General features: G+C 26.2%; 3 protein-coding genes across 3 annotated transcripts; 2 read left to right on the top strand and 1 right to left on the bottom strand.

Moving 5' to 3' along the window:
* The first annotated feature begins 2,444 nt into the window (after positions 1-2,444).
* On the top strand, positions 2,445-4,874 carry LOC145840820 (lactadherin-like). Its single transcript, XM_082948159.1, has 4 exons — positions 2,445-2,786; positions 2,992-3,159; positions 3,855-4,033; positions 4,407-4,874. Exons 1-4 carry the CDS (start codon positions 2,486-2,488, stop codon positions 4,542-4,544), a joined length of 786 nt encoding a protein of 261 aa, XP_082804285.1. The 5' UTR covers positions 2,445-2,485; the 3' UTR covers positions 4,545-4,874.
* Positions 4,875-6,646: 1,772 nt separating this feature from the next.
* Positions 6,647-8,594, top strand: LOC145841000 (lactadherin-like). Its single transcript, XM_082948360.1, has 4 exons — positions 6,647-6,951; positions 7,217-7,384; positions 7,872-8,050; positions 8,404-8,594. The coding sequence occupies exons 1-4, from the start codon at positions 6,651-6,653 to the stop codon at positions 8,539-8,541; spliced, it is 786 nt and encodes a 261-aa protein (XP_082804486.1). The 5' UTR covers positions 6,647-6,650; the 3' UTR covers positions 8,542-8,594.
* Positions 8,595-11,422: 2,828 nt separating this feature from the next.
* LOC145840935 (uS5 assembly chaperone PDCD2L-like) lies at positions 11,423-26,416 on the bottom strand. The gene is made up of 8 exons (XM_082948290.1): positions 26,323-26,416; positions 22,946-23,106; positions 19,418-19,478; positions 17,554-17,634; positions 14,619-14,858; positions 13,964-14,067; positions 13,227-13,372; positions 11,423-11,640 (listed from the first exon to the last, which is right to left on the bottom strand). Exons 1-8 carry the CDS (start codon positions 26,407-26,409, stop codon positions 11,456-11,458), a joined length of 1,065 nt encoding a protein of 354 aa, XP_082804416.1. The 5' UTR covers positions 26,410-26,416; the 3' UTR covers positions 11,423-11,455.
* Positions 26,417-27,159: the final 743 nt, after the last annotated feature.

Here is a 27,159-nt window from a genome sequence, read left to right as displayed (position 1 = left end):
TCTCTCTTAGGAGTGTAGGTTTTTAGTCTTTCAAGAGTTTCTGACTTTACACATGCACTTATATCTTGAGGTAGCCCATCACCATGAACGTATGCTTTTTCGAGTATGACATGATGCAATTCACCAGACATACGTTTGTCTTTCAAAAGCATTTTTACTTCTTGTTGAGTGGACATTTTGAATTATTCTCTAGTGTTGACTCAAGAACAACCAATTTTAGTTTGATGATTTCCTTAGAAACTGCAGCTAAGCGGATTTTGAATAATTAATTAGAGTCAAGATGGCCATTTTTGACTCAACTAACGTTAGCAAGGCGTGATTCTTTAATTTTAAGACGATTATAAAAGTAATTGTAAAAGGATAACGTCTACATCAGCAAACAAGTTTTAATTTAAAGATGTAAAAAAACTAAATAGTAAACTTTAAATTTAAATCTTTCCTAAACTACATAAATAGTAGGTACGATCTACAAAACTATTTAAGAATTTTTGGTTCAGGATGAAAATAGGCTCACTTATTAATACGATTAAGATAGCAGAATTAAAAATAAGTATACTATTCTAGATTGATATAAAACTGAACCTTTTATCAATAATAAATTCAAAAATAACAATGTCATTTATATATACATATACTTTGTTGTTTAATCTAAACTTAGGTTTAGACTTTTTTTGCTGTTGTTTTTTTAATGTACATTTTTACCGATATTTTATCTGATTTTTTTTTTGTTAAAATACAATTACTAGGCTAAAGTTTTTTAATTATTACAAGTTTTAAATGGTTTTTTAACTAATATTTTACTTTTGTTGTTAGATATAAAAAAATTAACATTTATAACTACTTAAAGTTTTTAACTGATTTAAAGATTTTTACAAAACTGTTTGCTGTCTATGATCGATAACTGAAAAGTTTTTTCGTACACCAGGTCCTAGGACCAAATATTTGAGCGCTTTTTTTCGTTCAATAAACAATACTATGCATAACAATAAAAACGCTTTAATATTAAATTAATTCGTTTATGTGTTTAATCTCAAAATCAGGCTTGTCATAAACTATACTTGCTTAAGTTTAGTTCTTTAAAATACTGATTTATAAAACTAAATAAATGTTGAAATTTCTCCTAAGTATTAGTTTATAAAAAGGGAAACATAAGAAGTGCTATCACTATAAAAAAATAAAAAAATGGTTCTGGCAAGGAGTTGCCTTAGTGTTAATAAACATTTATTGTTGTCAAATTGTGGATTTTCAAAAAAAAATCAGTAATTATTCTGTAATGTGTATAATTATAACACTTTTGTTGTAATTGCTCATTATGTAAATGGGATAGAAACGAATGTTATGCTAAGTTAATGTTATGCTTCTTATTACAGTATTAGTTAAAAAGTGTAGTTTTTTTTTGACATTTTTAAAAATTAGTTTTGTCTAAACTTTTTAACTACTTTATCTTAAAGTCTTAATTATAAATTTGTAAAAGAAAAGAAGCATTTAAAGGTTTTTTTTTTCTCCTGGCAAACTTTTGAAGTTTTAAGTGTTGAAATTCAACTTTTTGCTAGTAAAATTTTCCGTAAAAGAGTAAGTTAGTGAAATATTTATTGCAAATTAATTAACTTGCTTAACTGTAGCTGAGTTTTGTACAAATTTATTTACAGTTTATTGCAATAAATATTAATTCAAACCAAATAAAACAAATGCTAAGAAAGTTTATTTCATGTTTCAATTGTTACTCAAAGTCAAAAGTTAACTTTCAAGTTGGCCAGTGAGCTTAATTTTTCTATACTTGAACTGTCGTTTCTAAGTAGAAGACAATACTTTAAATATAAGTAGCTACTCAAGTTCGTTTTGAAAACTTTCATTATTGTGATCAAAGAAAATGAAACAAAACTTTTGTGAAGTGGCAGCCATTTTTAATTAGTTTTCAACTGTTGTTGTTTAATTTTTTTTTTTGTTGCTGCATCAAAATCTCATAGCAAACTAAACTTCAAAGGTAAAAGGCTATTGAAGTCTGCAGCAAAAAAAAAACTCTTAAAATCAACAACAACAACAACAATAGAAAGTTAAAGTGAATGATGCACTTGAAAATATCCTTAATTTAACTTTAAAAATATCGAAGTGTGTGCTACACCTAACTATCTTACTATTTCTATCTTTTGCTGGTTTAAAACTCAATCAACAAAACTAAAGAGCTGTTAAAGTTTGTCTTCAAGCATGTTTTATGGTTTGTAACAAAAAAAAGGATCTCTTAAAATCAACAAAAATAACAAAGTATTAATTAAGTAAAGAACGTACTTGAAATGTCCGTTGTTGTTTTTAACTATTCTTTTTGTTTAACTGTTTCACGGACAAAATGAAGCGTTCAAGTATTTCAGCAAACAAAAATGAAAACTTTAAATAGACGAAAAAAAAGTTTTATTTCCAGAAACCATATAAATACGCTTCAGTGTTTTAAATTTAACCATTTACAAACAAAAATCGAATTGTTGTTGAAATGAAACTGCTGATTGTTTTACTTTTGGGAACTTCCCTTTTGCACCTGACAAGCGGGCATGACTTAAACGACTGCAGGCTCGTCTGCCCTTCCGCCTCACTTTCGGGCCCTCCCCATGGGCACGCAATGCGCGGAAAGCAGGGACCGAAGGGGGAGAAGGGCGATCCGGGGTTGCCAGGGGAAACGGGGTTGCCGGGGAGGGACGGCCTTGACAACGGGGATCTGTTGTCAAGCGTGAAGAAAAGGACGGATTCGATGGAGCAAATTCTTTACAAACAACTTAGTGAGGAAGTTGCTAGAGGTGAGTATTTCAAATTTTTACAAATTTTAACTTGAAAAAGTTGTTTGAACATTATCAGTTTTAGCGCTAATTATTTTAAACTTAAAAAATAACATCTATATAAAAGTCAGTTTTTTAGCGCAGAGGTAGATAAGTAAAAAGCAGATTACGTTACACTCGTTGATTAATTTAGTTGTGTTTATATTTTTGAAGTTTCAATTTTCAGAATGCGGATTGGGGGTTCAGAACAAAGCAGTTGTTGCCGACAGTCAGCTAAGTGACGGATCTCATTGGGATAACAGGGCAGATCACTCAGCTATTAACGGTAGATTGTTTGGGAGCAGTAAAATTGGAGCATGGTGCGGGGGTCACAACTCTTTTCGTCGAAATTCTGGTATGAAAAAAATAATTTATAACAGTTTTTTGACGTCTAGCAAAATAATATAACTTACTTATTTTTGACTGCGTGTATTTTAATTTTTTTGTAAAATAAATAATTAACTATTTTAAAAGTTAATTGAGTTTTAAATTGACTTTAAAAATTTGATTCATATTAGATTTTTAAAAGAAATAAACTATTCCGAAATAACCTACTTTAATAACATTTTCAAATTATAAATTTTAAAGTGATCTATGACGACCTGTATTCACACTTTATACTTTATTTTATTAAAAAAAATTATATAAGATGATTAATTTAGTATTTGTTAGGTATGATTGCTTACGGAGAGTTGTATGAAATATTAATTTATGACTTTTAAAAGTAACTAAAATTAAAACATTGTGAATTACATTTATTGGTGGCGAACTTACTAATATAGTTGTACGTTGAATACAAACATTGTTAAAAACGTTTTGTGTGTTTGATTGTTTTACTATAAAGTTGGCCAACTTTTGAGAAACAAAAACTTCACAACACATACCTAACTAAACTACTTATGCCAAATATTTCCAAGACAAATAAAGCTTTATTTTACAACACATTCTCATTGATAGTCTCAATAAAGTATAAGTTTATATATTTCTTAGTAAACAGAACAAAAATTACAGAATATAGAATTAGTTAAAAATTTTAAATTATAATTACAGGGGTCATTTACAACGACCTGTGGATACAAGTGGATTTCCTGAAGAATGTAAACGCGACAGGTGTTGTTACTCAGGGGAGATTGACAAATAATCAGAGAGTAACTTCTTACATGGTTAAATATAAGAAAGACGGACAGGAAGAATTCACGACTGTTGAAGACGAAAACAATCAACCTATAGTTTGTATTTTATTCGTTTATTTCGTTTTAAAATATTATTTTTTACAGTTTATTTCAATAGAGTAACTTTGGCTATGGTAGGTGTTTAGTTTATTGAATCATTTAAATTAAGTTTTAAATGTACAGTGTTTGTATGTACAGTTACAATGTTTAAGCTTAGAAGACTGTAGTTATAGCAAGTATAACAAATTAATTTGAAAACTTTGTTTTAAACTTAATAGTAAAAATCAAAGTTTTTGCTGCCACTATAAGTTTGTTACTTTGTGAAACATTATAAATCAGAACTAGCTATGACAAATTTGTGGCTTATTTTTTTAAAACATAGTTATGCATGCACTACATCTAAATCAGTTAAACAAAGTTTTTCTTGTAGGTATTTCAAGCAGGCGTAGATACATCAACACCAAAAATCAACAAGTTTGATGAGATAATAAATGCCAGAGTGTTTAGAATTCAAGTAATTACATGGGTTAACTACCCTTCAATGAGATTTGATTTTATCAATTGTTGAATAATAAAGGTTTTTTTTATAAAATGGTGTTTTTAATAAGATATAACTTTCAAACTGTAAAATATTAACCCTTTTTATGTCCTAGACATAACATTAAACTGTATTTGTGGTGTATGAATCTATAACCGAATTTTATTGTACACCAAATTCTTGGACCAAACTTTTCAAGTGCTTATTTTTTTTGTCGTCTTATAAACGTAAACAGTGGTTTTGTAATAAAAATAACTTTGATTAGTTTATGACCTTTGGTCAATTGGATTTGATTTTATCAGTTGTTCAAAGATATAATCGTTTTGTTTTAGAAAAATAAAATTGTTAATAAAGATTTAATCTAAAAATTGTTGTTTTGTAAAACTGAATTAAGTAAAAAATTAATTTTAAACAGTAAAGTAGTATGAAAACAGAAATAGTTTTTAGCTTCAAACTGAGTGAAAATTTTAGTTTATAAAATGTAGTTGTAAGTGCAAGCAGTGAATTTAAAATGAAAAAATACTAAAAAAAAAAGAAAAAAAAAATTACAAAAGTGAAAAAATAAGTTTAAATCAATGGAAGCAGAATTCATAACGCTAAATTGGCAAGTTTAAAAATGATCAAAGTATATCAAGTATTTTCTGTGTTTTACAAATATTTAGTTTCTTCATTAGAACTTAAGTTATAGTCGCTTACATGTATTAAACTTTAACAGAATAATTTTAACTAGAATAGTTTAAATAGAGGTTTTATATTAAAAAACTTTATAAGTTACTTATATTTAGTTCAACGTTTTTTAATGTGATTTATATGTAGTCTATACAACTTGGACTAATCATTTTAACCTACATTTAGACTTAAATTTGTTATAAATTTGCACTAAAGATAAAAATTATAAACATTTCAAATATAAATAGATAAACTGTTTATATTAGCGTTGAAATCACTTATTGATGAATCTATCAGATTTTGTTATAATACAGTGCTTCACATTAAAAATACTTTAACTTCAAAAAACTTTGTTGAATTAGTTTAACACTTAAATAGAATTTTTGTTAAAATTGAATATGTAACAATTTTTTTTCTTAAAATTTGTATCACAAATATAAAAATTTTAGAACTTTCACACCCTTTTGTTATTTTTTTATGATTTTTCTCCTTGTAAATCCTTTAAATTTTAAATTTTACAGAACAGCTTTTACTTGTTAACTTTTCCTGTAAAAGAGTAAATTAGTGTAATATTTATTTCAAAATAATTAAGTTTCTCAATTATAGCTAAACTTCATATAAAGTTATTTTTGGTTTATTAAAATAAAAAATCATTTGTATTAAATAAAACTATTAACTAAAAGTAAAAAATAAAGCTAACAAAGTTTATTTCATGTTTCAATTGTTAGTCAAAGTCGACAATTAATTTTAAAGTTGGCCAGTAAGCTTCATTTTTCTGTACTTGAACTATCCTTTGTAAGTAGAAGACAATACTTTAAATATAAGTGGCTACTTAAGTTCGTTTTTGAAACTTTTATTATCTATGAACAAAGGAAAAGAAACAAAACTTTTGTGATATTGTAGCAATTAGTTTTCAACTGTTGTTTATTAAAATGTTTTTTTTGTTGCTGCATCAAAATTTCATAGCAAACTAAACTTCTAAGGTAAAAAGCTATTAAAGTCTGCAGCAAGATCTCTTAAAATCAACAACAACAATAAAAAGTTAAAGTGAATGATGCACTGGGAAATATTCTTAATTTAACTTTAAAAATATCGAAGTGTGTGCTTCACCAAACTTTTTTACTATTTTTATCTTTTGCTGGTTTAAAACTCAATCAAGAAAACTAAAGAGCTGTTAAAGTTTGTCTTCAAGCATGCTTTAAGTTATGTAACAAAAAAAAAAAGGATCTCTTAAAATCAACAATAATAACAAAATAATAATTAAGTAAAGAACGTACTTGAGAATATCCGTTGTTTTCAAGTATTCTTTTGTTTAACTGTGTCACAAAAAAAGAAAGTGCTTTAAGTATTTCAGGAAACAAAAATGAAACCTTTAAATAGACGAAAAAAAAGTTTCAAAAACCATATAAATTCGCTTCAGTGTTTTAAATTTGTTCATTTAAAAACAAAAATCAAGTTGTTGTTGAAATGAAACTGCTGATTGTTTTACTTTTGGGAATTTCCCTTTTGCACCTGATAAGCGGGCATGATTTGAACGACTGCAGGCTCGTCTGTCCTTCCGCCTCACTTTCTGGCCCTTCCCATGGACACGCAATGCGCGGAAAGCAGGGACCGAAGGGGGAGAAGGGCGATCCGGGGGTGCAAGGGGAAACGGGATTGCCGGGGAGGGACGGCCTTGACAACGGGGATCTGTTGTCAAGCGTGAAGAAAAGGACGGATTCGATGGAGCGAATTCTTTATAAACAACTTAGTGAGGAAGTTGCTAGAGGTAAGTATTTAAAATTTCATTTTTAAATATTACTTAAGATAAAGTTATTAAAAATATTTAAGTAGGTTTAACAAATGTACTTTCAAAAACCACTTACATAAATGTTTTGTAGATGTGTCAACAAAAGGTTTTTGTTTAAAACGTTTATTTGATAAAAAGATCACTATTACTACTAAAAGTCGTTAAATAGAGCACTAGACGAACTAAAAGCAAACAACTTGTTCATTAAATAACTAGCAGTGAATTCAAAAATTTTCATTCTCAGAATGCGGATTGGGGGTACAGAACAAAGAAATTGTATCCGACAGCCAACTGAGCGACGGGTCTCATTATTTCAACAGGGAAGATCATTCTGCTGTCCACGGGAGACTGTTTGGAAGCAGTGCATACGGGGCGTGGTGCGGGGGCCACAACTCTTTTCAAAGAATTTCTGGTATGAATAAATACTGAAGTAAAACTACCAATGAACATAATTTAAACAAAAGGGTTGATCGTACCAATTTCATCATCTGACCACAAGCCTTCGGCAGGATGAGACTGGTTTTATTTTTTATTATGGCTAATCAGTCAGTCCTGACCGATTGTTGTGACTGCCTGGTGAGTCCTAAAAAGGGCGGAACCGTTTTCAGCCTACCGAAGGGCTTGTTGTCTGATGATGGAATTGGTATGATCATCTTTTTTGTTAAACTTGAGCTTTGTCTCACCGCAAACGAAAGTCCAGGCTTCTGCTTTGCAGACTTTTGCCGATTTTTTGTGGAAAATAATCTATTGTTATATGTTTTTAATTACCATAACAGGGCTGATTTACGACGGCCTATTTGTACAGGTCAAGATAAGTGCTTTAGCTTGGCAATCTGTTGCATTATACTGTTTTATTACGAAACAGTTAAGTTTTTTAATTGAAAAATACATAACTACAGGAGTGATTTACAACGACCTGTGGATACAGGTGGATTTCCTCAAAAACGTAAACGCGACAGGTGTTGTAACCCAGGGAAGACTGACCACTGACCAGCGGGCCACTTCGTACATGGTTGAATATATGAAAGACGGGCAGGAAGAATTCACCACTATTGAAGATGAAAACAACCAACGTAAAGTTAGTATTTTGTTTATAATTTTTATACTATTATCTTAATAAATTTATAATATATATATTAGCAATGGATTTGGTTGGTTTATATTGTAATTATTAAAGTTAAGTTTTAAATGTGAAGTACTTTTTAAAATATCCAAGCTTTCAACACTGGAGTTGTAGCAAGTAAAACAAGTTAAGTTGTAGATTTTCGTTTTTACTTTGATACAAAAAATTAAAATATTTGATGTCAGTATCGGTTTGTTACATCATAAATCACAAATAGCTATAAAAAAGTTCTGGATTTTTTGTTAACTTTCAAAAAACATTGAAGTACATATATAATGAAATTAATTTACAATGTTTTTTTTTCACAGATATTTCAAGCGGGGATCGATAGATCAACCCCTAAGATCAACAAGTTTGTTAAGACAATCAATGCGAGAATGTTCCGAATCAAAGTTGTGACGTGGGTTGGATATCCATCATTGAGATTCGATTTTATCAATTGTTGAATAAAAAACAATACTAAATTTTGTACAGTAAAACTTTTGATAATTGTTTAACTTTTGAACTGTAATTTGTAACAAAATAAAATAAATTTATGTTTGGTAGGTTTTACTTGTGAAAATAAATCAATTGTGAAAACATAAAGGTAGTTCCAGTAACTTCTGAATTACTAAATTTACGTTTGTGTAAAACTACAACTCTATTTTTAGCCATTTTGAAAGACCGTTTTGTGTTTAGTATAAGCGTTTTTTATAAATGCTTAAACTTTTAATTGCTTTTCTTAAACAACAATGACTTTTATTGGTTTTTACCATCAAACCTAAAACAGTAAGTGAAGATAAAACTAGTTCTCAGTTTCAAGCTGAGTGCAACTTTTAATTTATAAAGTGTTGTTATATTGTGCAAGCAAAAACTTTAAATCTAAACAATATTAAAATAAAAAGAACTACATAAGTACAAAATTGTAAAAAATATGATAAATTTTTGAAAGCTGAATTCAGAATTCCTAAACTGGCAAGTTTAAAAACGTCAGAAAATATTTTCTGTATATAACAACTTTTTAGTATTTCATATACACTTCAGTTAAAGTCAAATACATGTACTAAAACTTTAACAAAGCATTATATAATTTATAAATGGAGATTAAAATTAGATAACTTTACAAGTTACTAGTATTTAAGGGCATATGACGGGTCCAAACATTTTTTTGCAGAAATTTAAATTGGCTCTTATATGAAAGCTTAAGGTATAAAATACAGACCAGTTTTTATAGAAAAAAATATATTTTAGTTGATTTTTTAAATGTTGACGTTTTTGTAAAAAGTTTCTATACAAACGTATAGACAGGAAGTTTTTCATTGGCAACTTTATCAGAAACTTCAAATTTTACTAAAAATATATCTTCTCCTTTATTTTTCAAGCTAAAGACCTCAAGTTTTTAGGATCATAGTTTGTATATACAGTTGTAATTTTGAAACATTAAAAAAAGAATATTGGATAAAAAAACAAAAAAGAGATTTTTTTTAAATAATTTAAATTTTTTTGCATTAAATTGACTTAAATGCTAGTTATAAACTTACTGTGAAAATTAGAATAGTATTGGTTAAAAATTGAAGAAGAAGAAAGATTGTTAGTGAAACAGTCTTTTTTTGCGATTTATTGTTTGCAGCCTTTAAAACGAACCTTTTCAGGTCACCAACTTTGGTCGCTTATATCTTTAAAGTTACTTTGAATCTTGTTAAGCTGTAAAAATAGCTCAGATTAGACTCTGCAAAACAAGATCAGCTTGTAAGACTAAGGTAGACTCCCTATGCCCTTTTAAACTGAACGTTTTTTAAATGTGGTTATTATGCAACATAAACAAATTAAGACTAATTATTTGAGAAAGATAACCAACATTTAGACTAACCTTAAAAAATATATTTGTAACATGACTAGACGAATTGTTTATATTAATTTTAGAAACTTGTTGAAGACTTTATCAGAGTTTGTTATGAAATAGCGATTTGTATATAGAAGACTCTAGTTTATAGAAGCTTGTTATATAATTGAACAATACTAAAGAGTTTTAGTTTGGGTATATAGCTCATTTTAGCAATAATTAATGTTAAATTTGCTATGATGAAGTATAATTTATATAAAAAAAAAAAAAATGGTGATAATCAGTTGAAAATGTTTTTGTAATCTTTAAATGTTGATGTGGTCAAAAAAAATAAAAATAATGATTTCAAAGTATGTTAGACTTAAAAAGAAATTTAATTAACTAAAAAAAAAAGTTATAAAACTTACTTGCTACCTAGAAAAAATAATTACTTAAAAGCAATATTACTCTAGTAGTCGAGAGATTGAATAATTAAATTCAAAAATAAATACTTAATCGTTTTCAATATTCTAAGCTCTTAATACACCAATACACAGCCTTATAATGTTTGAAGAAAAAAAATCTTGTCTTGATTGATAAATTGAGCAAAATTAGTTTTGCTTTAAAAACTATAATTTACACTAAGTAGGTTAACAAGTGGTAATTGATATTGAATGACAAGAAATTAAATGTTATACATAGTTGGATTCTTTTTTTTCTGCTCAAGCGTTTTAGAAGTTAAGTGAGCTTTTCGAGTAATAACTAGCAAAATAAATGGCACACAACTTTACCACTTCTATAAAAAAAAACTTATTGTACAAAACTTTTTGTGCTCACTCAGTAAATATATTTCTGCATAAATTTAATTATTTTTTTTATACTATTTACTTTAGCACATTTTATAAATATTTTACAAAACTACTTAGAACTGGCTGGAATCAGAAATTAAGCCTACAGTAGAACGTTAAGTGCTATAAAAAAAGTTTAAAAACTTAATTAAAACAGAACTAAGAAAATATAAATAAAACTTTAAATTTCAGATAAAAAAGTTAGTAATAGTGTCAAATCAGTCGATTCTAGGTTGTTATTAGGTTTGAAAATAAAATTATGTAATTATATCAATATCAGTTCAATACTGAAACACAATTATATTTAACTAGTAGAAAATTCAGAAAGCTAACTATATTCAGAACTTTAATTACTAGTTGATAATTTATAAATTTCGATCAAAAAAGTTTAATTGTTTTAGCGCAAACTATAAAACAATATTTCTGTTATTACATATTTCAAATGCAACATTTTTTTAAAGATTAATATCATTTTTTAAAGAACTTCTGATGATAGAAGTTTACTTTAATTCAAAATAAATTAATAGTGCCATATAAAATCCGTTAAAAAATATTATCTAACTAAAACCAAGCTAAAATTAACACTACATATATCTTCTTCTAATTACATGATCCTAAAAAAAAAATTTTATCCCCAAATTTCCTAAAAGTACCCGTGATAAAACAGCTAAAATAAATAGTTATATATTTATATCACTGTACTTCAATACATTATTTAAACAAGTAAGAATCGGAATCTTTGATCAGCACGCATTTCTCCTCATGAATTTCGAAATTGCTGCTGTTTTTGTTTTTCCAACAATTTTCCTCATGTATTTCGAAATTGTTGCTGTTTTTGTTTTTCCAACAATTTTCCTCGCACGTGTAAACCAGTAAGGTCCCGTATTCGACTTCAGCTGAAATTATTTTTTTTTTGCAATTTATTTTACATGCTCAATGAAAAACTTTCGAATTTTACGTAACATGACCAAAGTTGAAAATAAAATCAAAATCAATTTTTTATAGCTTAAATTCAAGTCTAGATCACAACACCAAAAGTTTCATGTTTTTAAAGCACTCGTATGAGTTTTACGAAACGTATGTTAATTTTATGCTGTCGTAACACTTTTTACAGCTGTGGAAATTTACGTTGGAAAACAAACTGCATACAAAACATGTTGCTGAACTATATATAACATCACAAGTAATTTTTCCTGAATCAAAGTGTACACAGTACAGTAGAGTGCATCTGTTGCTTGTAAAAAAAAATAAAGACCTTTAAATCACATAAATAACTCAAAATAAAAATTGCTTCCTAGTTTTTACTACCCCTGTCTATGTAAATTGTATGGAACATTAAAAATTCAACCTACGAGCTTTTGGTTTAAAATTTTTGTACATGTAGTAATTATCATAACATTCTACGCGTTTTCAGACGATTTGAAGAAATTTTTATTGAGGAATTATAGATAAAAAAAAACTTAAAAATTAAGAAAAGTGATAAAAAGTACAAAAAATAATTTTTAAATCATCTGAAAACGCGTAGAATGTTATGATAATTACTACATGAAAAAAAAATTAAACCTAAAGCTCGAAGGTTGAATTTTCAATGTTCCATACAATTTACATAGACAGGGGTTGTTTTCAGAAAAATGCAAATAGCGCGAAAGTAGTTAAAACTAGGAAGCAATTTTTATTTTGAGTTGTTTATGTGAATTGCCACGCACAAATAGTAGCTTTTCTCAAAAATCTTTATTTTTAAGGGCAACAGATGCACCCTACTATACAGTGCACACTTTGACTTACAAATTCTTTGTTGTACAAACTGTTAATGTTTGTAACTTTTTATCTCAAACATTAGATACATTTCTTTAGCAGCTTAAAAAATTCTTAACTTGACGTTGTGATATAAAAAGAATAAACATGTTTCTAGTAAAAGTAAACTTTATAGATACATTTTCTCGCTAATTTCCTAACCAATTTAAAAACAAATTGATCGAACATTCTAAAAATATAGTCCCATATGAAAAGAAGGAATTTTATAAAACTTAGTCATGAATATAACAACTTTTATAGGTTTTATTCGAATTTTTAAGTCAAACATTTTTGTAGAGAACAATCTAAAACTTTGGGACATTAGTTTCAATTTTTATTTTTGACTTATAATAAATTGACCTAGATTCACAAACAATCAAAAAAAATAATTAGGAACTTCTCTATTACCAAAACTCAAACTTTAAAATTAAGCTCTTATATACCCAATATAAGTTTTTGTAAAAATAAACTCATTGTCTAGGTAAACTAACGGCCGATATTTTGTGACATCATTGCTTATTTTATAATTTTGAAAAGATTTAAAATTTTAATAATGTACAAAACAACATACCTGACTTATATTTGATATGGAATTAAATCTTAATTTTCCATACATTAAAATAACCTAAAATTAATTTCAGTCTAACATACAAAATCCATTGTTTCAATAACGTACAAAACAACGTACCTGACTTATACTTGAGATGGGAAATGAGTGCCGGCATCAATTGCAATTCAAACTGACATTTTTTGTTACAGCTGCTGCATTTCGGATTTTTGAAGTTTCTCATGTCGTTTCTTGACAACACTAACGCTTCTCCACCTAAACAGTACCTGTGGAATGTTTGTTATATTTGTAATAAAAAACAATTATAAAGTACTTTTTTTTATCATACCGACATACGTTTCTGTGTGTTAACGGATTAACACACTTCAACTGGGTTATGTAAAAAAATTAAGTACTGTAAGAAAGTAATAGAAGCTAAAGTAGAAGTACTGTATAATTTGTTTTTATTATATATTTCAGTGAATTTGTTTCACTATGATCTTTTATTAACAAACACTTAAATTTTTATTATATTTTGAATAGTTATCATATTTGTACTAATTAAATTTTTGAATTAAACTCTAACTAATATATTTCGTATACCAAGGACCTCTACAATAAAATATCTTTATGTAAACCGATTAGTTCATTAACACAACAGTTTTTTACAGCTTACTTATTAAATTTCTAAAGAATTTTTTATATTACTTCCAACGTAATATGTTATTTAAAGCAGGCTTAGGTATAACTACAGTAGTTTTTTCACAAGTATTAAGCTTTGAAAAATTTTTAAAGTTTTAATGTTTTTTATAATTTTATATTTTAACTAAAAAAACGTATGACTGATATTTAATTTTATACAAAAAAAAATTTATTACCTTACTACTTGCTTGGGGCAACCTCTGACGGCCATCTGAAATTTCTTCAGATTTTTTTCGACTTCCCATGGACATTTTTCGTAACCGTCGTTTACAGAGTTTGTCTGAAATAATTAACAAGTTTGTTAAAGTGCAAAAAAGCTTATGCTTTAAAAATAAGTTTCGTTTTAAACTGTATATTTATGTGTTTATTTTTTTGCTTGTTTGTTCTGTTTTAGGTCAGATTTTGATTTATGAGTCAAACCTTGCACAACAAACAACAATAAAAGAAACATTATAGGACATAAAGCATTTTAATCATGTTGATTTTATTTGTAAAGTGGTTTAACTTCGGAAAAAATATTTTACTTTTATATACAATCACAACTTTTCTGAGATTCCAAACTTTTATATAAAAAGATAAATAACATTATGTATTTAAGAAAAAAAATCTTTATGTATGCTACCATACGCAATAACTCAACATAAAATAAAAACACATTTAAAAAAATTGAAATATTTAGCAATAACATTTTTTCAATACAAACTATAAGTTTTTTAAAACATAATTCAACATAACTTTGCAACTCATCTTAACTTATTACACTCACTCTATTGCAAACATTCAACTAGCTTTTGTTCACAACATATACTCAATATAAATTTTTCAACCCACCTTGGCCAGCTCCGATTGTTCGTGCTCGGCAGCCAACTGCCTCTCGTACCTGGTTGCTTTCGAAGTGAAGTCCTCGCGTCCCTCGTAGAAGCTCATGTAGAATGGTGCGAAAGTGTTGACGTCGTGCTGAGGCTTGTCGTGCAACAAGAAGTTGTATGGTGTTTCTATGTCTGTTATGTTGAGTTCAGATAGTTTGCCTTGCATTTCCGACATCGCGTCTTCTACTTGTGGCTCTTCTTCCTAAATATTAAAGTTAAATTTACAATATTTTTTCTGTAAAATTAAAATTTTTGTATGGTAAACAATTAAATACATAATGTTACGGTTGAAATTAGATAAAATTATGAAAATTACTTTTACTTGTAGCTGCTCTTTATATATGGTTTCTTATAAAACTATTAATTTTTTCAATAGAAAAGGAAAAAAAAAAATACTATTTTTTAGTATGATAGTTTCAAAATATATCAAATTAAAATTCTTCATACTTTTTCAAATAAAAATTATATAACAAGCATAGTTAACACTAAGTACTAATACAGTTAAATGTAATGTATTTTCCAGTTTTCTATTTTCTATTTTCCACTAAATAATGTTTCTATTTAATTTAAATTTAATTCTATACTTTTAGCTTGAAAAAACCTTTCATTGTACAAAAGAACTAATATTGAGACGTACTATTGTAGTTGTGTTAGAAATACCAGAGCATAATGCATTAGTAAGAAACAAAAATGTTTTTAAAAGAGAAAACAACTACCGGCTGAAAAATAGCACTATAATTTAAGTTTGTTTGTACTCACTTAACAATGTTCAGATAGCTTATCAAAATAAAAAGCAATTAACTTTAAATGAAAAAGCTACCTAAACTTAATTAGAACTGAGCTAAACATTTTCAAGTAGAAATTAATGTAATAGTAAATTTAATACTGTTAACGTTTGTGTACAACGTGCAAAAAATTCAAAAAAGCGTATGAAACTAGTCAGGTTGCTAAAGGTTTTTTGTAAACTTCTTCCAGGTTTTTGAATACAGGTTTTTTTGGTCTGTATGAAGTATAACAGTAAAATTTCGATTAAAAAAACTGTTTGAAATAGTATAACAACATTTAAATGATATTGTAAAGCTACTTTAAATGTGTTTTTAATACCACATAAAAAAATCTTTATGCTAGATTTTTCGTATCTAATCAAAATTTTGTTACTTTCCAATTATAAATAGCTTAAAATTCCTGGTTTCTAGAGATTTTTGTTCCAAATTTTAGGTTTTTTTTTTTTATTTCTCAAATTCCAGGTTTTTTTTGCCTAAATTGTCAAATTCAATATTTTTCCAGGATTCAAGATTTTTTAACAACCCTGTTATTTCATACAAAACTCTTAATGTTTTCATGAAACAGTACAAACAAAATGCTGATTTTTTGCATAATTCTGAAAAAGTAGAAAAATAAAAATGATGAAAACTTTAATTTGTACCAGGGTTGCCAAATGTTTTTGGCAAATTTTCTTCAGGTGTTAAAAAGTACACATTTTTTGGGTCTATTATCAGTTTAAAGTTAAGTTTAAGGTAAGAAACTGTGTTCAATAGTATAACAACATTAAAAACATACTCTAAAGCTACTTTCAATGTGTTTTTTAATAAAAAAATTTTTTTGATGATGACAAAAAATGTTTGTCCATCTACATGATAGATTTTTGAGTCAAATCGTAAATTTACTACTATACATGTAAAAACTGTTTAAAATTCCAGGATTTTATTGATTTGTGTTCGGAATTCCAGGTCTTTATTTTTATTTTTTAAATTTCAGGTTTTTTAGCCTAAGTTGTCAAATTCCAGGTTTAGAAGTTTTTTAGCAACCCAGTTTGTACATAATAAAGTAAAGTAACAAAACAAAAAATAACCTTACTTCATGCTCATACATACTTTATACAAAACTATTAAACGCGTATTTTGGGTGTACAACATCAACCCTTTCTCAGAATAACGCTTATTTAAATGTGAATTTGTATTTATACAAACACTGAAGTGATACGACGTAATAACCTATATGTTAAGTTTTAGAACGCACTGTAACTTTAAAAATTGTTTTACTGCTTTTAAAACCACTTAAAGACTAGTTGTACTAAAACTTGGTAAAACTTTTGATCTGAGAACGACTTGATTTGTGACCTAATGGTGTACGGGTCCTAATGACAACTTTGAAAACGTTGAAGATGGAAACCTAACTGCCAACACATATAAAACGAAATAAACATATGATACATGTGTAAAGTACAAAAATAAAAATAAAGTTTCTGTTTTATATAAAACATCTAATGCCCTACTTTATTTATAAAGCATAGAAAGTTTAACCAAAATAGAATACAACATCATATCATCTAATGGTTATTGTAAACAGCAGAATAATAATAAATAATGAACAATTTTTAGTGATGAACTGCAACATAATATCAAAAAGCAATATTTTAAACAGAACTCTTTATGTATAGCAAAACAATATCTATAAAACTATTATTTTGAGCACTAATTTTAATAAAAACAAAAATAATAAAGTGTCTTATTGATTTCTTTAAAAGTAGATTCACGCCATCTAACAATAACTTTACTAGTATGTATATGAATTATTTATCAAGTCAATAGATAGCTTTAAAACCTTATTATTATCATCTTCATTGACCTCCCCAAATAACATAAATTATAGCTCTTTGTATAACAATTACTAACACAAAAATAATTAAAATAACATCTTCACTTTTCATTAAAAGTTGATTTATCCTAGTCATCATTTTCAACCAACATTAACTGTATTAGTATGAATAAATATTACATGTATATAAACAAACAATAAAATAACCTTATTCTTATCCTCATTAGACGCACCTAAGTCATTATTTGAATATACAAGTAATAAGTATTTATTAATGCAAAAATAAATAATTTAATAACCTTATCATTGTCATCTTCATTACAATCACTCCAGTCATCGTCTCCCCAACTACCAACTTCAAATTCATCTTTTGCCTTCTGCTGTAAGTATAAAAACTAAATAATACTTCATAAGATTGAATATTAAATTAACAACTTCGAATTCATCTGTTGGTTTCTGTTTTAAATATAAAAAACTAATTAGTAAAATACTATATTAAATTATAAACTTCGAATTCATCTGTTGGTTTCTGCTGTATTAACATTTAATTAAAAAAATTAAAATAAATTAATATGATTTATTATGTTATCAATTTAAAAATTATCAGTTGTATTAATTTCTAGTATTAAATAATAAAATATTATACTATCAACTTTAAATTTATCTGTGACTTGTTGCTAAACTTATTAATAAACATTTAATTTAAACTTCCTTACTCTTAAACATAACTTTTATGTTAAATGTTGTTGGATTAAAGTTGATTAACAAATTATTATTTACTTAATGCAGTAGGAAAAAATGCTTTTAAATCTTACAATTTATTATCAAATATATTAATTAAAGTTTAATTTGAAATTTAAATACTTATACAACTTTTACCCTTTGTTGCTGTAGAAGCAAGCATAACCAAAGCACTTAACAGGCATATTTTCAACATTGGATTTTTTTGCATTACAAATTAAATATTTAAATTTTCATAAATTAACACTTTTTTGTGTAAAAACCACATGTTTGTCCTAATTAAAAACAATTGCTCAATTTACTGCTATTAAAATAGCTTATTTTAATATTAACAAAAGGGAAAATAAGCTATAATAGTGCAATTTACTATCTATTGATATTTGACTTGGTTGGTATAAAAACAAATCTGCAAATTACTTTTTTACTAATAAGTTTATTTTAGTGTTTGTTAAGGCCATTATTTTATATGTTAATCTCTTAATTTTAGTTGTAAGAGTTGCTTTTTACCAAACCAGAAATTCAAACTACTTTTTGAGTTATGAAGTAAGAAACTATGGAAGGACCAAATGAATATGGAAAAATATTATTTCATTGAAAATATATCTTCATCTACAGTTTTTAAGCAATCATTCTCAAACTTTCTCAGTATCTTAACTTAATAACAAAAAATCTTATTGCAGGGATTAAAAAAAAAACTGAAGTAAAAGTAGTTTTTTTCTTAAAAAACTTTCTGTTAACAGTCATAAAATTTAATATTTCTAATTTTTATTGATATATATTTCTTAAATGCAAGGAACATTTTTTAAAAGTTAAAGTTCAATTGCTTAAAAGATGAAGTAAAAGATAAAACTTAAATATTTTTTTAATTTAGAGAAAGCTGCTGGCGATTAAGTTTTCTTCTATACGTTTGTATCCAAAACGACTGACTGCATCTCAAATTTTAGAAAAATAATTATTTTTATTAGTTATGTAAAAAGTACCTATAAGTAAAAGACTTGAGCATTCATGTTAGGGTCAATGATAACTTAAGTAAAAGTAAATGTTAGACCCTTCATGTCCCTAATAAGTTTAACTAATTTGTTACGGTACTTTATTTATTTACGAACGATTTAGGCACAAAGATAAGTTTCATAAACTAAAAATTGCTTGACTTGCTACCATATTTTCAAAAATAATGATTCAAATCATTAATGAAATCAGTTTTGTGGATACAAAATTTAAAGTTAACAATAATTTTATAATAATTAGGTGTTATGAACTATAAAAAACACTTTATGTAAACAACTGCTTAAACTTAACATTGAATTTATATTAAAACACATGTATAGCACGAGTTAATAAAAAATATTAATTCTAATATCTACCAGTAATATTTGACTTTGTTGTATACTCATATTTACATAAGCAATTTATAAAACTAACAGCTACTTGTGGAGGATCAACTTTTTTACTTGCACCTTTCTGTATTCTATAAACTTTCCACCTGTAACAAAGTAAATGTTTGTATTTGAAAGCTTATGTTTATTTATTCTAATAAAACATCTTGTAAACCTGATTCTGAATGTTTACTTTAACTTATTTTAAATAAAACATACTACTTACAATGCTGAAAGAACATTACCTTTATAACTGTTATGTATTAACTACCTGTGTGTTATAAGGGCAAGGGGGAGGTAAATAATTTCATCTTATTTTGTTGAGTTTAAACTCAGCTACAAGTTGCTTGTTAGAGATTTTTTTAATTAAAGATAAATTTTGAAATAACGTCGGTCAAAGTTGGAAACTACAATAGATTCTTTATGTGAGGCAAAAAAGACTACTTCACTAAAAATCTATCTCTCCTCCTAATTTTGTTCCTTGCAATATTTAGAAAATTCTGTTTAAGAAAAATTAAAAAACAAAAATTTCATAACAAAATAAACAAAAAATTTTTTTGTCATATAATAAAAAAAAATTGTTACTACAGACAGGGTTGCCACTCTTTGAGTCAAAAAATATTCCCTGAGTGACCTTAAACTTCCCTGAGTTTTTTTACAAATCCGTAAAAATTATATTATTGGTTAAAATATTACAATGTTAATTCTAAGAATATTGAAGAACTAGCCGCAAGGCTAAAAAGTTTCTAAATAAGCACTTAAAAATAAATAAAATCAACTTTTTGAACAAAATATTGAAACTTGTTTAATTAAATCTCATTCTAGATCTATAAAATTTTTTCCTGAGATTTTCTATAAAATCTTAAAATTTCCCTGAGTTTCCCTGAGTGTGTGGCAACCCTGTACAGAACTTTCTAAATATTGCAAGAAACACTTCTTGAAAATTTAAGGTAAATATTCCAAAAAACGTAGGAGATAGATTTTTAGTGGTTTCTAGCTGTGTCGTTTGCAGTATTAGTTTGTGCCTCCCATAAGGAGCCTATTGTAGTCTCCAACTTTGACCAGCTATATGTCAAAAACGATTATGAATTTAAGAAATTTGTAAAAAGCAACTTGTAGCTTAGTTAAAACTCATCAAAATAAGATCAAATTGTAAAAAAAGTGAATAACTTATTGCCACCATGCCCTTAAACATTTAACTCCAATTAATTTATTTGACTACTACAGGTTATTCAAGATTATAAGGGATAAATAAAACATAAGCTTTAAAATGATAAAAAGATACAAATGTCATTGATTACAAGAAATGAACTACAAAAACTCCGAATAATTTATGTCAATGATACATGAATGGTATATATAAATAACTTAAAAACATGAAAATCTTTTTCTTTATCAAATGAAAAAAATAGTTGATAATATTTCTAAGTTTATAACTTGTCAAAATACATTTTAAATTCATATTCAATAACAACTCACATGTTATCTGTAGCAACTAGTAGAATAAAAAAATACTAGTGTAGAAATTTATGTTAAAATAATACACAACTTTTAAAAGATATTAATGCAGAGACAAAAAATGATTTAAAAAAAAGATCAGAAAAATATAAGTTAAACTTTTAAGTTTACTCATATTAATATTCACAAGAAAACCTATAAATTAACACAACAAACATTTTGACTGCGTAAAAAACTCTATCAATATTTTAGGTTTGTGTATTTTTAATACAACCACATTAAAATGGGTGTAAGAGTTGATAAAGTTTAAGAAAATAGTATAAGCTTAGTTAATGTATTATATAAGTAATCATTAAAATCAAACTGCTAAAACCAACTCCAATTGGTTGAATTTTCAAGTATTAAAAAAAACAATTTAAGGTATTTAGTATAATTTTCAAGCCTACTCACTATTATTTAAAAGATGATTCAATTTCAACAGGGTTGCCACTCTTTGAGCCAAAAAATCTTCCCTGAGTGACCAAAAATTTCCCTGAGTAACCTTAAATTTCCCTGAGTTTCCCTGAGTATTTTTCAAATTAAAAAAAAAAAAATTCTCTTCTAACACAAATTATTAATACCTCATTCTCATTTTTCTTCTTTAATAATAAAAGGAAGGTTGTATGTGTATGCTTCTGCATTAAATTTATGAAAAAAACTGTTTTCAAAACTCAATCTTAAAAGGTTTAAACCAATTAAAAATTAAAAACTAAATTTTTGCCCAACTTTGTGTAAACTTGTTAGTTAACTTTCTACATAAAAGAATAAAGTTTAATTTGTTTGACATTTTAATTGACAAAATTTAATTATACTATAATAATAATTTCACATGAAGAACTCACTTAAATGCATACATAATAACTTCATTATGACTTGTATGTCTTTCCTAGCAACTGTTCTGAATGCAGTAAATAAAACTTAAAAGCTTAACATTATTGTATAAAAACCTGCAAAAAGAAAGTTTAAAGAAATAGCTAAAGAAATATCTCATATCAAAGTACAACTTAACAACTGATACAAAATAATCTAAAATTAAAATTTTTTTTATGTCTTTTAGATGTTCATACACAATCTATTTTAAATAACTGAAAAAATAATTTTGATTTTAAAACAATTTCACATTACCTAATAAAAAAATCTTAATACTGTTTTTTTAAGTATGCAATTTCTAAATAAATAGTTTTAATTTTATTTTCAAGTTTATTTGCGTTGTCCTTAGCAGCTATTCCTCTTGCTAATAATTCTTTCATTGCTTCTAAATCAGACTGTTTGTTGGCATCTGCAGTATATTTGTCATAGTCTTCATTCAAACATTTGAGTTGCTTTGTAAGTTTACTTTTTTGTTCTCCTAACTTGCTCAAAGCATCACCTTTATTTGGAACATTTTTAGCAGAGCGCTAATTAATTACCATTACTGCTACTACTTATGATATTATTATTTATTAACAAAAATTTAACCTCTATTTTTTTTAACAAAAGTAATACAACACTAATCTGTATTTATTTTAATTTTTTTACTGAAAACAAGTAGTTGTAAACAAATAACAAATAACTTTATTATTTAAAAAATAAGAACTAATAGTACAACATAGTGTTTTTTAAACTACATAAGTAACTAAAAACAAAAAGTTTATTAGAACTTTTTAATGAATAGTTAACAACAACTTTCATTTCTCTAAACTGTTTGATTTTACTTAAGTAAATATAAATTTAAAACTTAAAAAAACTACAATGTTAATACTAAGAATATTGAAGAACTAGCCGCAAGGCTAAAAAAATTCTAAATAACCACTTAATTAAATAATAAAAATTACTACTTTTGAACAAAATATTGAAACTGGATTAACTAAACCTCATTCTAGATCTAGAAAAAAATTTCCCTGAGATTTTCAAAAACTTCCCTGAAATTTAGAGAAAAAATCAAAACTTCCCTGAGTTTCCCTGAGTTAAAAGAAAAATTCCGAAATTCCCTGAGTTTCCCTGAGATTTTCTACAGTTTGAAAATTCCCTGAGATTCCCTGAGTTCCCTGAGTGTGTGGCAACCCTGTTTCAAATTTGAAAAATTTTTATAACTTACCCAATATCACTCTGAAAACATGGTCTGTTCAAGCAGCACATTACGTACAAACATCTTTCGTTCTCATCAACTTCACAGTACATCTGGGCAACCAAGCATCTGTACTCATTGCATTTCTCACATTTAGATGTGAAACTCTTGATTGAGTTGTCCAAAATTACCTGAAAAATATTTTTGATTGATAAGAATAATAACAAATCACCTTACGTAGCGCTCACATTCCTTGTAGATAATGAAGTAAATGTGGCAAAACTAATAGTAAAAGTTTAAAGTTTTAGAAACAGGTTTAATTAACCTAATATTATGGTTGAAGTAGAGCAATGAATACATGAAATATTTTGAAGAACTAATAGTATTATGATATTTTATTAAAGTACTTATAAGTTAATAGTGCATTTTATATGTTTACAAAGTAAATAAGTTGTACTTTTGAAAAAAAAAAATTTAGGCTATAAACTAAAATTTTCTGTTGTTTTCTAATCATTTACTTTACTTCTACAAAAACATATAAACTAGCTTAAACTTCAAATAAAGTTTTATTTAAACATGATCACTTACAGGGGAAACAAAAATCTAGGTTAAAAACGTTCTATTTATTATCATTTTAATGGTGTATTAAAAATAAACCAGTTTACTAAGTACAAAAAGTCATTTCTTTATACTTTAAATCTCAAAAAACATACATGTATAAGTTGAGTATTAATAAAAGGGTTTAAAAAACTTATTGAAGTTAACTATTATTTAAACTGTACTTAAGGATAAATGACTGAGATTTACTATTTATTCCACACATCTAAGGCAAAATTTGATTTATGAAATTCGTAAACAAATTAGTAATAAATACAATAAAGTTTAAGAATTTGTCGTTTATTTTAGTATTCTTTTTTTGATGAAAAGTACTGTTAACATCATAAAATTTATTTATCAAGAAATAACAGATAAAATGTTGAAATATTTATTTTTGCTTTACCTTGTAAGTTAAGTATAAACTATTTTTAAACTTATTGAATGTGGAAAGTATGTAAATTAAAGTTTGTCCAAAAAATAATTAAAAAGAGATGTGAAAGTCATAGAAAATAGCATTTAAACAATTAAATTAAAATAAAAACAAATTTTGACTCAAAAATTTTTACTTAAAAAACTAAAAAAAATAAATTTTAATATTAAAATTGAGTTTAAAGTAAAGTTTAAATTTTAGTTAAGTTACAAAACCAATATAACAACAATAATAATAAAAGCTTTATGTAGCTTTTATTTTTCTTTTAGTTAATTTTCAAAGTAAACATGCTTAAGCAAAAATGTAGTAAATAAAGTGAGCTTAAAGTTGAGGTGCATTTTAACGTAGCTTATTTTAATTGTGACTTATTGAAAATTTTAACAATCTTGTGCTTGTAATAGCTATGATAATTTGAAATCCTGCCCGAAAATGTATAATAATTTATCAAATAAAAAAATACATTTTTCAAAATGAAAGCAAAGTAAAAATATTTTAAAAACTTTGCAAGTTACACACAAAATACATATATTTTTACACTAACTATTACTATTTATTAACTATAGTAATAGCTAGGGCAACATGTCATAGAGAGTTTGGAATTTTAAAGTATTTATATAAAAATATGCATTTAGACTAAATTTGCATAAAAAAAATAAACACAGGTTTGTAAAAGCTTTCTTTTTATTGTTTTTCCAGATTTTTAAAACTATAAGTTTTTTAACTTATATTTTCATTTCAAGTATTAATCTAAATTTAAAGGTAAAATACTGATATGATCAACATAAAATCACTGTAATGCTGCTTTAAGGGCATAGGGGGGTCCACCTTGATTTTAATAAGTTGATTTTATTTTATAGAGTTTTATCTGGGCTATCAGACATTTTTAACTGCTAGAAAAACTTCAAAGTAATTTTTGAGATATGAGCGATCAAATTTGGTGACCTCAATAGGTTCCTAATAGAAGGCACAAACTAAAAACGCAAAAAAAAACATTTCACTAAAAATCTATCTCCTCCTTCATTTTTTAAGCAATTTTTTTCAAATTTTCACAGAAAGCGTATTATTAAATTTAAAAAAGATTGAATGCAGGTACTTTTTTAATTTTAAAAAATAAAATTTTTACTAAAAAAAAACTACTTATATTTTTCTTATTTTTCATCTAAAATTTTTATTTATTTTTTATTTTTTAAATTCCAACATTCAAAATCTTTTAAATTATAAAAGAAATATTTCCTGAAAGTTTGAGGTCTCTAGCTCAAAAAATAAAGGAGAAGATAGATTTTTAGTGATTTTTTTAATTTCCAAGAAGATTGACCCTGAAAAATTTGTGGTCCATAAGTTTGTATTGGAAAATTTTTATAAAAATTACAATATCTCAAAACTTAAATAATATTTTTTTATTCTTTAAAAACTCACTTGTAGTTTGTACTTTAAGCTTTCATATAAGATCCAATGTTATTTTTAGAAAAAAAAATTAAGGACCCCCCATTGCCATTAATTATGATAGATTTTGTTGCTCCACATCCCTTATGATAGCATCACTCATTGATATTAACATGGTTACAACTCTTTCAAAAATACTGTCCTGAGTCATCCTGAGTTTTTTATTATTCTTTAGAAAAAGTGTTTATTAATTAAAATAAACTTTTAAAAATTAATAATCATAATAATTTTGAACACAATTGGTTATAAAATATCAAAACTAGAACAACTAAATCAAGATGAAAGATCTTGGTCAAGATCAAGAAAAAATGGGCTGAGGTTTTCAAAAAAATCTAATGACTTTTTTTAAATTTTATAAGAAACCAAACTGGAGTGAGTTATCCTGAGTTTAAAATTTCCAGAAAATATGCCACCCTGACAATATTTTATTTTGGAAATGAAAGAAAAGAATGTAGTCAAATGACCTGTAATTAGGGACACACAACTTATCAAGTTTGAGATACATAAAAATATGATATATTAAAAAGCAAAAAATTTATAAACACTTAAAAGCTTAGATTTCTGCTCTTAATTTACACTTGCCTTATTGTTTTGATTCTGATTCAAACCTAAATTTTAATATGGTTTTATTGATTAATCAACAAAACTTTATCATAAAAGTCTGATTTGCAATGCTTAAATACAAAAAGAAGTAAATAAAATGTTCATTACTTAAAAAATTAAATTCTTAGGTATTCTAAAAATCTTTACCTCTACTGAGTAATAACATGACTAATACTGATTTTGTATCATAGTCAAGATTTCATGTGTAGCTATAAAGTTGTAAAAAGATGTTAAAAATAATAGAAAAAAGTGTTTAATTTTAACCAATGACATATTTGGCATTAACTTAAATAAAAATGTGTAGATAAAACAACTACTACAAATGTCAACTCACTGGGTATCCACCAATTCTGTCCACATACCAGCTATTGACTTCCTCTGTAACTTCAGAATCAGCAAATCCATTATACAGTTCTGACATCTTTATATTAGCTGTGATAATTTGTATTAAGCAAGTAAGACCAGTTAAAAATGAAAATGTTACTTTTTATAAAAAGTTTATAAATCAGTTATCAAGACAAACAAATGTAAAAGTATTAAAAATTAAGTTATTTCAAATCACCTTTCTTACTGAATAAATTTCAGTACTTATTCTCTCAGTATTAAACAAAACAACAGAGTATATGTTCAAGCCAGAAATCAGCAGCCTTTTATAAGTTGTAGACCAAATTATACAGAAAAAATACTTTGTTGAACACAATTGTTTTAAAATTAATGTAATAAATGATAAAAAAAATACTATCAAAACAAACAATATGATCAAATAAGCAATAAAAGACATAAAAGAGCAGGAAGAAATAAAGAGCACATAATTTCAAATTAGCAGCCAAGTTGCAACTTTTACCCCAATTTTTTTTATTACTTCAAAATGGTACAATTTTGTCTAAATAGTACCTTGTTAGCCACAGATTTTGGTTTCAAGGGCTGCTGTTTGCTGACCCCTGGTACAAGCAAACATGTATGTGTAGTATTTTAGTTTTTACAGTAACACATTTCAATTGCACATCAAAAATACCATTAAGGTCAATTGATCTTGAAAACATAAATTAACAAAATATAACAATAAAAATCTACCCGAAAAACTATTACTTTATTAAGTTTATTTCATTTACAAATAAGTTACTGCTAAATAAAACTATTACAGTAGTAGTACAGGACATGACTACAGAAA

This window comes from Thalia democratica, chromosome 7, assembly GCF_965202585.1.
Source record: "Thalia democratica chromosome 7, ktThaDemo2.hap1.1, whole genome shotgun sequence".
Lineage (NCBI taxonomy): Eukaryota > Metazoa > Chordata > Thaliacea > Salpida > Salpidae > Thalia > Thalia democratica.
Note: the sequence above shows the minus strand (reverse complement) of the source record. Positions and strands in the feature narration are given on the sequence as shown.